The sequence below is a fragment of the Vanacampus margaritifer genome, chromosome 5 (assembly GCF_051991255.1).
Source record: "Vanacampus margaritifer isolate UIUO_Vmar chromosome 5, RoL_Vmar_1.0, whole genome shotgun sequence".
In the NCBI taxonomy this organism is placed as follows: Eukaryota; Metazoa; Chordata; class Actinopteri; order Syngnathiformes; family Syngnathidae; genus Vanacampus; species Vanacampus margaritifer.
Window position 1 is genome coordinate 6031168 of NC_135436.1, and position 16333 is coordinate 6047500.

Below are 16333 nucleotides of genomic sequence, written 5' to 3' on the forward strand. Positions count from 1 at the left end.
CAAACCATTGTTAAGTCACAAATTAATCAAGATTTCAGCTTTTTGCGTAAAATGCTATTTCCACCGATTTGCCTCCTATTTGCTTAAATGTATTTTACTGGAAAGGAGAAAATGTTCTAACATCAGTGGATGATCTGAAGATCCTTGATAACCATCGATTCTGATATGCGTGTTCAAGTTTGTCAAGAAATGGAAAACTGTTTTGATATGTGCTGTGTAACCAAGGGCTTGCATATTGAATATTTGTGAAAAGTTTAATAAAATGTTTATTTGTTCGATTTTTGTGTTACATTTTTTGCTGCGTAAACTTAAAATCATTAGTTTTCAGAAACAACAAGTTTGGTTTTCATATCTCCAACAGCTATTGAGATATAAGTTACCTTAAAGTGACATATTGAGATGAAACACCCTTTACTTTCAAGTGGCAGAAAAGTAATTGGCTACTGCTGACTCAACTTGAAAAAATTACGAAAACTTGTTTGGTGTCATGGCAGCAGATACACCCTAGTTTTTTTTTTCTTGTCTTTTTACATAAAAAAAAAAGAAGACTGACACACACATTCAAACTATAGCGGTCGAGAAGAAAGGCTAAAATAATTCAAGACATTTTATTTACCTCCTTACTTACTTTCTTGGTTAAATCACACAGAATGTTTTTTTTTGTGGCGCTTTCAGAGCTATTGCCACCTGAAAGCATGTGTGATGTCATGGTGAATGCTTCGCTTCAAATTCATTAAAATAGATGTATGCATTTGAGCACACTTTCCACCCCCTATTCCAAACACATCTAAAACTAGACAAAGTGCAATCTCTGGAGAAATTGTGTGGGAATGCTGGATAGCTGAATGCTAATATTTGAACGCATGTGGAATACTTTATAATAACAATAATGTTAAATGATATTGGGAAAAAAAGTATGTTTAAGATGCTGAAAATTGTATTTTGGATTGCTACTGCCACCTGTGGCCCAAAAAATAAACTGCACACTCCCTTCTTCAAATATGTGCAGGAAATTCAAACCCGAATCCAGTCTGCAGGAGTTCCCATTGTGAACAGAAAGCTGTAAATATTTATTAATATGTCAAATATAAATATGTCAAAAAACATTTAGTAAAATTGATGTTAAATTATTGGATTAGATTAATTCAGAAATTGAAAAAAAAAAAAAAAAGTCAAATGGTAATCAAACCCTGACCATCCACATGCCAATTATTTGTTTTAAGCACTCCGCTATTCTGGATATGGAAATATCTGTGACATTGTATGTACTTGTATTGAGTAATCAAGTATAATACATGCTTCCAGCATTCCCACAATTAGTGTCATTTGAGGGGGCAGTCTTGTCATGCAATTGAGCCACTGTAACGTGGCACAGAAAATAGACATAGAGAAAGTTGGAATGGACGTCATGTGTGGTGGGAAGTTGGTCAATGAAAAGGAAACTGTTCTTTAAATAATTAACAAAGGTACTAACGACATTTTACTATGGGACTTTTTGTCTATGCATAGAGGAAGAATGTCAGACAAGAAGAGCGGTCACTCAGGAAGAAAATGAGCAACGCAATGAGCCAGATTCATGGTAAGCTTTGCATCCTCCCCACTCATCCAGCTTGTCCTGCAAATGATCTTATTGCATCATACTTAGTCTTTTGCTTATGTTTACAGCATATTGTGTGACTACACTTATGCCACTCCAAAGACAAAAATGCATGTATTACAGTAAAAACATGAATTTGAGAGTTCAGCATTGTTGAAATTAGAGAGTTGAAGGTTTTCAAAAAAAAAAGTTAACGCTGACAAAAATTAACATGATCAGCATGTTTAAATAGATGATTATTCATTATTTAATTGGAGAATGCAATTTCTGGAGAAATTGCGTGTGAAGGCAGAGATGATGAATAAAAAATTGTGAATAATACTGAATATCATGGAATGCTACTGAATGACATGCAATAATATACAGTGACATGTAATTAATTAGCTTAACAGTTGAACTGATTTGAATTGGTCAAAAAATGTTGAAACTTTTGGTGAATATGTAGAAATTTTAAATCTTTGGCTTTTGCAAATGTGTTGTTTTTTTTTTTAAATGATCCATATTTTTGATGGCTTGAATGATCTGTGTTGAAGTTGGAATGTTTTGAATCAGTCCAAAAAATATTGAAGGAGGAAAAATGTAGGATACACGTCATGTGTATTATTATTAGAATGTAGTTGTACTTGTAGTAGTACTATTAGTAGTAGTACTTGTCGTACTTACAGTTGTGCTTGCAAGAATAGTAGGAGTACTCAATTCCGATATTTTTCATATCCGACCTGGGTCACTTTCATATGTGGTCCTAGATCGGATACGTATCCGAATTTTTGCAATTCGACCGCAGTCTGAACGGCCAGGACGCATATACAGTATCCGACCTTGACGTCATCAAAAGTCCAATATGCGCTCCGCGGGGGCATTAAGCATGATTTATGCTTGACACATACGCGAGGTCCGCACTGCTCGGGAGCTGTACTTGAATCGGCAAAGTTGTATCGAGTAACATCTTGTGACTTTACATTTGACTTTAATTTAATCCCACTTGAAAGATGACATTTGTGGTGGTCATATTAGTAATTTAGCCACGCAGACGGCTCATTTATTACGCGCGGCAATAACGTGCTGTTATCGTTAGGGAGAAAAAAAGGAAAGGTCTCCGTGAGATGAGGCGCTCGAACATGCTCGCCTTATTTTCACAAAATGTTATTTCTACCTCCTCCTGCATCACTCCTCTGTAGATATGAGATGGTAAAAATATGAGCCCCGACGACGGACTTCTAAAAGTCAGTGACCCTGACACGCTAGACCATACGTATTTACTTCCGCAAACACAGCGTTGTGAGTGACGTATCTTCTTCTGCGTATGCGGGTCACTTGTGAACGCTTACTATAAAAAAATCGGATTTCACAAAAAAATCAGAATTGAGCATTTAAGACCTGCAGTGTGAACGTAGCCTAAGACCGCTGGTAATGATGGTCAGTTGTATGTATGGAAGTGGGTGTGGAAAGTGGGACTTACAAAATGCTCAATGTCAGTCCCATTGAAAATGAATGGTGAAAAGTTGATATTTAACGTTAAATTGTGCCATTACTATAAGTAATGTGGAATCAGACGATAAATACCCCGGAAGGCGTGAATTTTTGAAGCAAGCAAATTTGAACAGTGTAAATATGATGTATTATGTGGGAGTTATTGCACGGCAAAAAAGTGAGAATAAAATAAGGCTATAATAAGTAAGAATAAAGAATCTCAATAACATATGTGGGAATGCTTCCAGCACGATATATTATACTATATTGTAGCATCAGTATGAGCCACTAGAGGGAAGGAATGAATGTCATGAACAGACAAAATGATTCCACACTCTAAAATGCTAACCATTGATTAGCACAAACCAAAGGAAGGCCAGGCTTGAAATGGAATTGCCAAATAGTGGCAAAAGACAAGTCTCAACAATTCTGGGGTTTTGGACTGATAAGACAGTTTAATCTTTACCAAAGTGATGGAAAAGCTAAAGCTTTGCGAAAGAAAGGATGTGCTTATGTTCCCAACATACAAACTCACCTCTGAAACTCGTTGGTGGGTAATATTGTGGACTTGCATGTCTTCTTCTGGGATTATTTTACTAAACACCGCCACTCAAAAAAAAAATGGAAATGCTTTAATGATGTTTTGTATTTCAGATCTTCCCACGCTCCACCATATCATCGTTACCATGATGACAGTGGCACGACCCTTTGGTCGTGACCTTTAAACTCGTCCTGTCCAGCTCCAACCAGCCCTTTGCTGATACTAGGCAATGTAAAACTCAACAAATTGTTGAGACCCCCGCCCAACACTTCTGTCTAAGGAAAAAGACCTGGATTTGCAACAGATTTGGAATGACTGTCAGTAAATACATTAAAATAGTTTGTTGGTATGTCATTTTAAGTACAAAACAAAATGTATTCGTTTTTTTCCTTATTTTATAACCCGATCCTCAAAGCCTCTCCTTAGGGGTTCACTAGCTATAGCAAGTGTATAAGCATTTGTTACTTTTTAGTACAGTAGCATATTCTATGTTTGTGACTAAGTATCCTCAGGTTGGGCATTTTAAAGGCAAAATATGGAAAGTGCCCCTTTATATAAACACGTAATTCATGAGTTTTTCCTGGTTTTCATTTCACAGATTACCACCCCACCCAAGAGAATCTCGAGTTAACTGAAACATATTTTTCATGCATCCAAATGTTGTGGCCATTAAAGCTGAAACTGCCAAAAAGTCCACATGGCAACAAGTTAATCACTTAAACAGCATACTAACCAAGGATGTGTAAGGTGCTTATGATTTCCCTTTTTTATTTTATTTTTATTCCTACTGTATAAACAGTCCGAATGTGAACCATTTAAAATTTCTTAAGGCAATTGTTTTCTATTTGCTTTTTTGCGTATCTTGTCACATGGGTTACACATGCATACTCCTTTCATCAATCTGTTTTGACAATGATCTTGTGAAGTCTGTTAATTGACAGCTGCATATTGCCATTTTTAGTCAGTTTACTAAACACCACAACACAAAGCAAAAAATAAAAATATTACTGGTAAATTGTGTTTTGTTCTTTCTTAAAACTGTTTGATGATAGTCCAGTGTATCATCTGATATGTGTTTCTTCTTCTGACATGTAAAAAAAAGAAAGAAAAAAAGGTATGGTAACGGTTGCATGCATGTTATGGGACACACGTTCCATGAATAACTATTATTTGAAATATGTTTTGTTCCCACAGTTGCAAGAGACAGCAATAAAACAAGTAATTAAAAAAATCATTTTAACGGTTTTATTTGAGATTCCATTTGGACAGGAGGGTGGGTGAGATGAGAGAAATAGCATTTTAAGGGGTTCTCCAGACTTATATGGTATTTTAAAACTATTTTCAAGTTTAGATTTGATCTCAGACCAAGTAAATTTACTCAGAATTTGCATGTTTTAGTTTTATGTTTTGTATGTGACCCAAATGATGACGATTTGCCTCTTAACATGCAGTTGAATGTGATTGGTTAATACTAAGCGGTGTGCAGATTTGCGTAACCACGAATGGGATTTTTACGTCCCCTCTAAAAGATTTGTATTTGTTTCTTTTTGTCCGCTGATGATATAATGGTAAATCTGCTTAACTTTGGTGCAGTCAACATCCAGTTCCCCACTCAGTAACAAAACAGTATCATCTTTTTTCGTCATGTAGAAACACGCACGCAATATGTCTCTTGAGTACCACTGATTGTCACACCCACTTAAGTAGGGCGAAATTCTTTCCCCGCATTTGACCCATCCCCTGAGGGAGCGGTTAGCAGCAGCAGGAGCCACGCTCGGGAATCATTTGGTGATCTAACCCCCCAATTCCAACCCTTAGTGCCGAGTGTCAAGCAGGGAGGCAAACAGGTCCAATTTTTATAGTCTTTGGTAAGACTGGGCGGGGATTGAACCCACGACCTCCCAGTCTCGGACGCTCTACCACTGGACCACTGAGCTGAACTGGTCTCTGGTAGTATAAGCGGCACTATTATTAATTCGCAGTAACAAGCAAGCAACACGACAAAGACGTGACACACACAGTAAAATGACTCGAGCGGATGTGTACGTAATTCTCTCAGTCACCTCTAGAGGCACCACGTCGTTTATTTGGAGTTCCGCAAACGATGCAGTGACCGTTCAGGATGCCCCTGCCTGAAGACAGCTGTGATATGCTCCAAAACCCCTGTAAGAGGATAGATAAACAGTTGAGAAAATGGGTTACTACAATATGGTTTCAAAGTGATTTGATTTCAACTGACGGGCGTGGCCTAGCATTCACCTGACGGAGTGCATCCACAGCCCGCATAGTGATAATATTTGTAAAAACAAAAACAGTAAGCTATTTGGATGTATATGAAACCCCTGGCATTATTGTGTTTTTTTGTGGTATTGATTTGTTTTCTTTATGTTGTACACTAATGTACTAATATATATATTTTTAATAGTTTTATTTTGTTTATTTCGGGTATTCTGTTCTGTACTTATTCCATGTTTCAATAAAGCTGATTTAAAAAAAAGCCCGTATGGTGTTTGTAATCCCGAGTTGACTAAACTTTTTTCTCATTTTTTGTTCAGGGTTTTACTTAAAAGTACGGATATGACTTAAAAAAAAGTTTACATTATTGTATGATTTACAGTGGAAAACACCAGATTATTATTTTTGGGGGGGGGCTTTTGGCCTTTTTTTAATTGATATGACATCTGAAGAATTGAGAGAGGGAATGACCTGCAGGAATGATATTGCTATGGAAACTGTTGTGACGTCAATGAAATACCGCCCACTTTAAACCCCACGCCCCCACCCGACCCAACCGGATGAAAATAGCTTGATAGTCTATGATTGAAGCCATTATAATTCGCACTGTGATGTGAGCTACGACGCTTTAGGGGACTTAATATACATTGTTGTGCCAGCCGTATTGTATTATCAAATTGAAAAGGGTAGTTTAAGTAGAGAGTCGAAGTAATCAAGGTTTTACGACGACCGCGTTTTGTAGCTAGGAGTGCGGTTTTGAGGCGGAGGGATCTATCTGACGACAGCAGAAAGCTGAAGAAGGGAAAAGATCCATCTATATCCGCGGCCGTTGAATTTCCACTTTAATCATCGTTTGACGTCGGTGCTTGGCTTTTCTTCTTGGTCTCTGCCCTCATTTAGATGGCAAGCTTCCCAGACTCTATAAACGAAAATGATATAGGTAAGTACAGTTACGACGCGTACCCTTGTCTTTTCTTCTCTGTGTGCTGGGGTAGGGATCGACGAGTAACTACTGCAGCTACGTCTCCGTAGACTAGCCATCTTGGCCTTCGCTACGATTTATTTGAAAATAAAAATCCGAACAATTTACATGATAAGATACTCACTACGGTGTAATTGCTTTTAATTGTATATGGAATGTTGTGGGGAAATTAATCGTTGGTTTATTTTTTGAGTTGCCGTGTTGCAGAGATCGTCACGTCCTAGCTCATGTCAGTAATGTTGTATTGTTTAATTTACTTTAGTCAGCAAGGCAACGGGTGTCATAATGTTTAACATCATTATTAAACCGTATAAAAATATCAAAGTCCACAGGCAAACTTTACATCGGACATGTCTCTCCCTTCCACCCTCCCCCACACCAGCGTTGGGAGTCATAAGATAAACTCGCCTGGATATGTACGTGCTTGTTCCGTCGTAGACATTCCACTGTTTAAATCTGAAAATATGCACGTCAGTCAAACTGACGTCTGCATTGTAACTGTCAACAGCGGTGGTTAGTTTGACAGAATTCCTGATAACATGGTCAGCTTTTACAAATAGAGCATATTTACAAATACTCAGAGGTGACTGTATGTAATGTAATGTTGAGAAGCATACCGAAACGGAAACTAAGTCCAGACAGTAATGTCCATTTGGAATCGGCGTTATGCACCACTGATTTGTGTCATTGTCATTAAATTAGTTTGATTTGACTGAACTACTTGAGCTTAAACGTGTAACTGTTGAAATACACTACACACTTGTCATGCTTTCAATGCATACAAAAACTGTTTATTGGCCTTTTACACTTTGTACAATTATTATTTAATGAGATAAACTTTAAATTATGTTTTTCTAACATAATAGAATGCAAAACATAACATGGATTGCAACACAAAGGCGCATGAACAATGAGTTTCACTTGTTAATTAAACAGGTAGTGGCTTATATGGGTGTTAGAAAAAATCGTTTCGGCAATATTACAGCGCGCAATTCTCGAATCGATTCAAAATGCGGCCAAATCAATTTTTAAACATCAATTTTTTTAATGGAAATATTCAACAAAACATCTTACTTAGGTTTAGGATTAACACATTAAGCATGGAAGAATGTTATATCAGTGAAACATTAAGCCTTAATATTTTATTTCAGTGCTGTTCAAATATGAAACAGACTGCAACCTGTTTGTTAAATGCAGTGGCTCAGTTATAAGCCTGAATTTTCAGATGAATAAATACATTTTAATACAAATCTTACAGTGTACATGTACAAGTTTACTGATTAGTATTTTCTAAATTTGAGTTTTAAAAAAATCGCAATAATCAATTTATAGATTCGTATCGGGATTAATCGGTCTCGAATTGAATCGTGACCTATGAATCGTGATACGAATCAAATCGCCAGGTACTAGGCAATTCACACCCCTAGTGACTTATGACTTTTGCCTCTGATGCTGAAAGGAAGCCAGCAAATCCCTGCATCCGCTATATTAACCCAGGAGAATGTTGGCTTGGATGGCCAGTCTGAAAGAGGCTCAAGTGCTGTCGTATTTTTAACCATGTATGGATTTAGTATTTTCTACACAAATTGCATGTGCGATTACTATAAACAAGTGTTTGTGTTCCTTAGCTGACCAAAGCCATGCAGCTAAATTGTCTTGTGAGATGGGTAAAGTAAGAGCCTACTTGTATAATTTACATTAAATATTTAAGGGTGGGGCACAGAAGATGGTGGTAGTTACAGAAAACATAATCATATTGCCCCGGCTCGTGGCAATATGATTATGTTTACGTGGAGAGTATTCCGATTGAAATCATTCCGAATGAAGATTTGTGTTCACCTGTGACGTGATTCATTCCGATCTGCCGTTTACATGCTCCCCTCCTTTAACCCATTAAGGCCGTGAGCGCATTATCGCATTTCTATACCAGAATTGTTTAGTAGGCGTTGACAATATTGTTGAATTTCCAGGAAAACTTCAGGTTTTCGGGAGTGAATCAAAAGTCACCCATAGGTTTTAGAGGCACGTTTTGGCAGGTGCCTTAATGGTTTAATTAGATCAGCCGCGCGGACATCGATCACGTGATTTATCAAGATGGAGTTCATTTGTCATTTAGCACAGTAGTTTTGATAGTTTTAACACTTTATTGAAGCAATGTCTTGAGAAAAAGTTCTAAGTACTTAAAACAAGTTCTTGAACTATTTTCAATGTGTGTTGATTGGAATAAGAGTCGGCATGGCCCACCCCCGTCAATCGGAAGCAAATTTTGATCCGGTTGGGTCAGAAAATTCCGAATGGCGTGTCCTTTTTCCAAAGTGACTTTTGGGTAACCCGTGAACCAACACACCGACCTTTATGAATTGCAATATAACAATTAACAGGTATTTTTTATGTTTTACACATTATTCATCTCAAGAGATGGATTTTCATTAGACATTTTTATGATGTAATGTTTAACATGTTAACACGTTGCTGCGCAGAAAGTGGTATTCTCATGATAGGAATTCCTGAGGTTTGAGCAGAGAAAACAAATATTGACTTCAATGAATATAAACTTCTTTTTTTTCCACAGGTAAGGCGAAGTTCATTGGTGAACTCCTGGTGCCTGTTGCTCCCTTTGACCAGAAGTCTGGGCGTGAAGCTTGGACCGTAGCCTTTGCACCCAATGGTTCTTACTTCGCTTGGTCGCAAGGGCATCGCATTGTCAGGCTTATTCCCTGGGCAAAATGTCTGACCAATTTGTAAGTATAATCTTAACTCATTTGCTCCCAAAAACGTATAAATATGTTCTATTTTAAATTTTACCATGGTCCCAAAGACGTATTTATACTTTTTTAAAAAAAAAAAAAATTTGGTAGAGCATACAGAAGGCTTTGATGCAGCCTATGAACTGAAGAGAACGCTTGAAGCAATGTTAGTTATTAATAAACGTCCAGCAGGTGGCAGCAGAGTATAGAGTATAAGAGATCAACCAAGGGTCATGTTGCAAAAAGCTCCTTTCCCCACTTGTTTTAAACAGATTTGTGAATAATGATGAAACTTAGCTATATTCTAATACTAATAGCTGCAAAATGGAAAAAGATAGAAATATAATTTTTTTTCCTGATGAAATAAGAAACTCTAATCTTTCTTTATATTCTGTGGGCCATGCAAAATCAGTCAAAATCCATTAAACAGCTTGGAGCGAAGGGGGTTGCTTCAGTGAAAATGGCTGGGAGTGAATAAAGATGACTTGAATGAGTTTAACACTTTTTTATGACAATTTTAAGGTTTGGTGGATCTTTTTTTTTTTCAATAGAAGAAATATTAAGGGTTCTTGATTTTGACAATTTACTACAACATACTGTTGTAATTGGACAATGATTCCTCGCCCAGATTGAATGCATGTCATTGTGCTTTGTGATATTTGTAAAATAGATTTCTGAAATTTATCAGTCCGTCAGACTGTGCTGTAGGTACAATTTGTATTTGTTAATAAGCCACTTTGACCAAAAGCCCCCAGTTTCTGCTGAAGATAAGCAAACACACAGAATTATTGCTGCCATCAGCACTTTATGAACATTTGTCATTTTGAACGTTTGGGGAAAGTGCTGACAAAGCAGAATCTTAGTTTAACAAGACACAAGCACATCTACGTGATGAGGGAGTTGAAAGAACATTTTTACACTAAAGCATGTCAGAATTAAAGTGCAATCCATGAATGTGTTAATTGTAGTTTATACATTTTTGTCTCAGAATATTTAATGTTATATAATTATTTATTTTCCAGTTCAATGGGCCAGGATGGAGAAGGCACTAACGCCTTAAGTCCTCGACGTGTTTCCCGTCAGAACAGTGATGGAGGCCACTACATCCAGGCAACTGGTGATCCCAGAGAGCACACCATTGACTGCGGCGACATTGTCTGGGGTTTGGCTTTTGGCTCATCTGTGCCTGAGAAGCAGAGCCGCTGTGTTAACATCGAATGGCACCGGTTTAAATTCGGCCAGGACCAGTTGCTATTGGCAACTGGCCTCAACAATGGTCGCATCAAAATCTGGGATGTTTATACTGGTGAGATACTTGAAAATAAACATTTTTGCACTGCATACGTTCACATTGCCTGAAATTTGTCATAGCTAAAGCCATAGCAAATGAATAATGTTTGTCTTTCTCACTTTGCTGTGTTAGTATATGCACAATATCTTATGAGCAGCTACTCATTGTTGAAGAGATTTCCATTAATCTTTTGGTTTGATGGCATTTCATAGGTAAACTGTTGCTGAATCTCTTGGATCATTCTGATGTAGTACGAGACTTGACCTTTGCTCCTGATGGCAGTCTCATGCTGGTGTCTGCATCCAGAGATAAGACCCTTCGTGTGTGGGACCTCAAAGACGATGGTGTGTTTATAGCTGGTACATACATATACTATATACATTATTGCAAGTTATTCATAAAAGCTATCAATTAGACTTTTTTTTTTTGTGTCAGCATCCTTTTAGGGACTACCATAGGTTTAATTAGGGATGTTCGATACCACTTTTCTTCAGACCGATACTAGTACCGCACCGCGATGTTTTGGCGTCAAAAACGTCTCGGTATCCCTTTTTTAAAAATTGTTTTTTATAGCACCGGTACTTAAATATGAGACAGCCCGCCAACTCTGTTTTAAAGGCAAGTCACATACACGCATGGCTGCCTGTCTACCAATATTGAAAAACGCCTTAAGTAAGCGGCACGCCTCTTTTTTTTTTACATGGCTGACAGCCACGGCAAGCCAACCGACATGACGTTTTGTAACGAGCAAATTTTTTCGTGGAGAAGCAGAAGAAAAAGCAACGATCACTCGTGCAGTTACAGTGGACTCAATGTGTGTTCAATAAACATGCACACAGTAGGAAATCACAGGTATGCATAGAAAAGGCCCAGATGACTGACAGAGCGACAGGTTGTGACGTATTTTTTGACACTTCTCTTAAAAAAATAAGTTGAGTTCAACACAGTGAGAACACATCTTTACTAAAAAAGTGTAAAAAACAAAACAAAAATTGTGCAAATTCGATGTAAAATGGAAATCCATTCTACCGTTAGTGCCACAATTTGACGCAGACAGGTGTTATCTTATGCTATGTGTTCTCGAACAAAGAAGCAAGAAGCGGAAAGAGAGTGCTAGTACGCCAATAACGCCATGAAGTGGACCCTGGTCACAAAGCTTTGGTTCGTTTAATTTCTGGACTATAAGCCGCTGCTTGGAGGACGTTGCTGCTCTAAAGGTTGGGGGAGCACACAGCTGCAACGTGGAAACCATCACGGATATGAGTCATTGCACAGATAACAATGCAGATGTGTTTTTCTTCGGCGCTGAAAGCAATAAAAGCGTGAAGCAATGGTAGTTATTACAAAAACGTCCAGCAGGTGGCAGCAGAGTATAGAGTATAAGAGCTCATCCAAGGGCCATGTTGCAAAAAGCTCCTTTCCCCGCTTGTTTTAAACAGATTTGTGAATAATAATGAAACTTATATTCTAATACTAATAGCTGCAAAATGGAAACAGATAGAAATATACCTTTTTATCCATAAAAATAAAAAAATATATATACCTTTTTTTCCTGATGAAATAAGACACTCTAATATTTCTTTATATTCTGTGGGCCATGCAAAATCAGTCAAAATCCAGTTAACAGCTGGGAGCAAAGGGGGTTGCTTCAGTGAAAATGGCTGGGAGTGAATAAAGATGACTTGACTTGAATGAGTTTAACACTTATTTGATGACAATTTTAAGGTTTGGTGGATCTTTTTTTTTTTTTCAATAGAAGAAATATTAAGGGTTCTTGACTTTGACAATTTACTACAACATACTGTTGTAATTGGACAATGATTCCTCGCCCAGATTGAATGCATGTCATTGTCATCAGATAATAATGCAGATGTGTTTTTCTTCGGTGCTGAAAGTTTCAACAGTCAACAGCAAAAAAACGTTCCAGCCACTCTCTTGTGATAAGGGCACAGTTCCTGTTTTTTGTTCTCTTCACAGACAACGTTAATTTATATGATTCAAACAAGGTTATGCTGCTGAATAAATGCTTTGTAATACCATAACAGTAAATATGGGATAACTTATGTACATTTATTCTAACTATTTGTACACGCCTATATAATCCCCCTAAACACCCCACACCCCTTGATTTGGGATTATTATTATTTTTATGCAAATGGTTGAGTTTTATTGACGAGATTTGACAAGTTACGTTTCAGTGCATGGACATCCCCAATATATAGAGTGAGGGAGAGATTTTTGTTTCATTTGATTTCAGTTGATTGTGTTTCAGTTCAAATCAAATGACACCAATTTTGAGGGTAGATGTTTTTTTGTTGCTAATGGAACTTGTTTATTTAGGTAATATGGTGAAAGTTTTGCGAGGTCACCAGAATTGGGTCTACTGCAGTGCCTTTTCCCCTGACTCGTCCATCCTGTGCTCTGTTGGCGCAGGCAAAGCAGTAAGTAAACATGTTCCCCCTAACTCCCTTTGAAATGATTTGCTAGTTTATTGTTGTACTATTGCTTGTGACTAGCCATGCTCAATGAATCTAGAAATGGAATGAAATTGAACCCATCCCATTACTGCTCACCTATATTCACACTAAATGCGACTGATCTGTAAGTGAAGTCAAGTGCCCTGCATCTAGATTTTGTTTGGTTTTGTCTACTGTGGGGAAAAGTGCTTTTGCTGTACTGAATTTTGCAAAACTCACAACTAACTGTTTGTACACACATCTACCTACATCTAATTCAGTGTTAACTGAATTGCTGAAAGCCAAAGTCATATATGTAATTTTAAACAAAAAAAACAACAATAACTTTTTTAAGGCAATTCCTGTCATTTATGACTGTTTGACCACACAGACAAAATCTGTTTGCTACTTATAACTAGGGCCCGGCCGATATGGATTTTTTTAGGCTGATGCGATACCGATTTTTGGCGGAAAAAAATCACAAGATTACCGATTAATCTGCTGATTATTTTAAAATTTATACAATTATTCACCCCCACTCCCCATTCCTTTTTAATGGGTCTCACTTATACGTGGACTTTCGGTATTAAGGTTTACTCTACTTTGAATGACAGGCCCATAGAATTACCTTATCAACAAATTTCATTATATATATTTAAATATACAAGGTTATTGTGTAAATAAGGTAACCATTATTTCTTGTGTACAACTGCTGTACTGTATATGGTTAGAGTACATAATTGGACTGGAAAAAAATAGAAAATCACAATTATTTGATTGAGATTGAAATTGCAATTAAGAAAACAATAAATTATTTTAAAACGGAATCCTTATTCAACTACTGAAACTCGATTACGCAAGTGTCATCATAGTGTCATGCCCATTCATCCCTGCACTTTAAACAGTCGAACATTATTGTTTTTACTGTAAGTACAAATTACATTGTAAATATCACGTGAAATCCAAGCTTCTTGCATTCCCCCCATTTTCATGTTATTTTCACAAGTCTTAGAATTTACTGGCTTAACCTGGGTCCTCGGGGATTGTGTCTCATGCCATGCATGTCATTTTGAAATGTGAAATGACAAAAAAAAGTTCATGGATGTTTGCATCCTTGAATTTTGAGTAAAGAAATTATTTGAATCCTTGACATCTCAACTTTAAATATAACTTGGAAGGACAATGACAACATAACACAGTAAGAAAGTAATATGCAAATGAATATATTAAAATAATAGCAACTTAAAAACAGAACAAAACCAAATACTGGCTGTTCCTGTGTGTTTTGGCCTCTTGGGAGCAGTGTGGTGCCGTGCAGCCATGGTGTACACACTTACAATGAGAACAGAAGAAAGCTGCAATTTAATTCTATTAAAATAACTAAATTTTTAACAGATTGGGAGGAATTTGTGCCTTTGAGTAGTGTTGTTTTAACTGTGGGTATGTTTCCACAGCATTTGTGTTTTAATATGCCTTATTTGAAGGAATATCGCTCCAAAAGTCAATGCTAATTTTCCGTTAGCATGTCAATGGGATCCCACATTGACTTTAGCATTAGCGCTAGGCTGGCGATGTTTTAAAAACGAAGCGTGTTTTGTAATTAAATATACAGTGGATGTAATTCTTCTTCTTGTGTGTGTGTGTGAAGTTTCACAATAAACTCCAACTTAAACGTTTTAAAGGACGCTTAGGGACAACAGAATCACTTACGCTACACGCTGTTGCCAATGCTACACAAGCAAAATAGAGTATTCAGGGTACTTTCGCAACGTAGGAAACTTTGTTTTTCTTTGATTCTAACGTTTTAAGGGGGAAAACAATCAGTCATTTGGCTGATTATTTTCAATAATCGGCCATTATAATTGGCGGCCGATGAATCGGTCGGGCCCTATTTATAGCATGCTAAGTTTCCATTTTTTAAACATCTCAAAGACTTTCTAGACTGATAGTAGCCACTATAAACGGTACTTATCAATTGTTGATGTTGAAACGGTAGTAGACATGTAGTTGGTAGTAGCTTTGACAGGCTGTGTGTGTCCCTACAGTGTGTGTGTCTTGCTCTCCCTGTCACAGGTGGTGGCAGAGCTCTGTGTGTGATTGGTTTTGAGGGGAGCGCCGCGCTGACATTTTGAGCAGCCGGTGTGAACCGCGGATGCACATTGCCCAAAGGCCTGCCAGGGGTAACTTGGCACCTGACTCGCAAGGTCAATCTGTACGTAGGTGCTGCTCCGTGTCTGTCTACTTCTGCTGTCGCAGTTGCTATTTATTTTTTTATTAATTTCATCTAAAAGCTATCATTAAATTGGTCATTAATTAATTATTCCCTCTGTTCCCCCCCAGTTTTCCCTTTACACCAATGCCCTTTTCCCAAATTCACCCCTTCCTTAATCTCAGAATAGTACGTCCCACCATCTATCTACACTTACTAGATTCTGTTTTGTCATTTGGTCATAGCAGAGAGGGAATTCATAAAAATGTTGCACTTTGTGACAATATGCATCATTGGTATTGTAAAACACTTATTACTGAATGTTTATTGTATGCTCTGTAGTTGTATTACTTTAGCTCACATAAAACCAGGAAATAGGCGTTTGCAGCAGAGTTCCGTGCTACATCGCTGTCGGCCAATCAGATGATTGTGGCGACACGGTGTGGTGTCCTGTAAGCCGGACTTGACTCCATTGTAGTCTTTTCTGGCCATGCTGCACTAATAATGCATGTACATTAAACATAACTCTTCATTATTTTTTTAGAGATAGACAGGAGCCGATATTCATTTTCAGTAAAAAGAAACAAATATTGGTGTGAAAAAAAAAAAAAAAAATCAGTTCTTAACTTGAATTTACTGAACAACTTTTCAGATTTGCAAAATGTTCATTTTTTTAATTCTTTAATTATTTAAAATTCTAATGAAAATTTCAGGGAGTTCCCAACGTCATCAGCGCATCTTTAAAAACTTAAAGGAAAACTTAGTTCTGTATTAATTTCTCCACTAAATAGTTTTCCAAAATTTT

The 16333-nt window shown here is 37.3% G+C and overlaps 2 protein-coding genes across 3 annotated transcripts in view; both read left to right on the plus strand.

Annotated features, from left to right (window-relative positions):
* cuedc1b (CUE domain containing 1b) overlaps positions 1–4623 on the plus strand; it is a 28258-nt gene extending 23635 nt beyond the window's left edge. The window contains exons 10-11 of the mRNA XM_077565647.1: positions 1510–1579; positions 3722–4623. Of these exons, the coding sequence (XP_077421773.1) occupies positions 1510–1579; position 3722 (71 nt within the window). The 3' untranslated portion in view covers positions 3723–4623. The remainder of the gene's footprint in view (positions 1–1509; positions 1580–3721) is intronic.
* A 1769-nt stretch (positions 4624–6392) lies between these two features.
* The window catches only part of wsb1 (WD repeat and SOCS box containing 1), a 25008-nt gene continuing 15067 nt past the window's right edge, over positions 6393–16333 (plus strand). Inside the window, exons 1-5 of one of the 2 annotated variants that reach the window (XM_077565566.1) lie at positions 6393–6783; positions 9398–9566; positions 10595–10878; positions 11076–11222; positions 13204–13304. In XM_077565566.1, coding sequence (XP_077421692.1) covers positions 6744–6783; positions 9398–9566; positions 10595–10878; positions 11076–11222; positions 13204–13304 — 741 coding nt within the window. In that variant the 5' untranslated portion in view covers positions 6393–6743. The remainder of the gene's footprint in view (positions 6784–9397; positions 9567–10594; positions 10879–11075; positions 11223–13203; positions 13305–16333) is intronic. The other variant, XM_077565567.1, reaches the window with a different exon arrangement.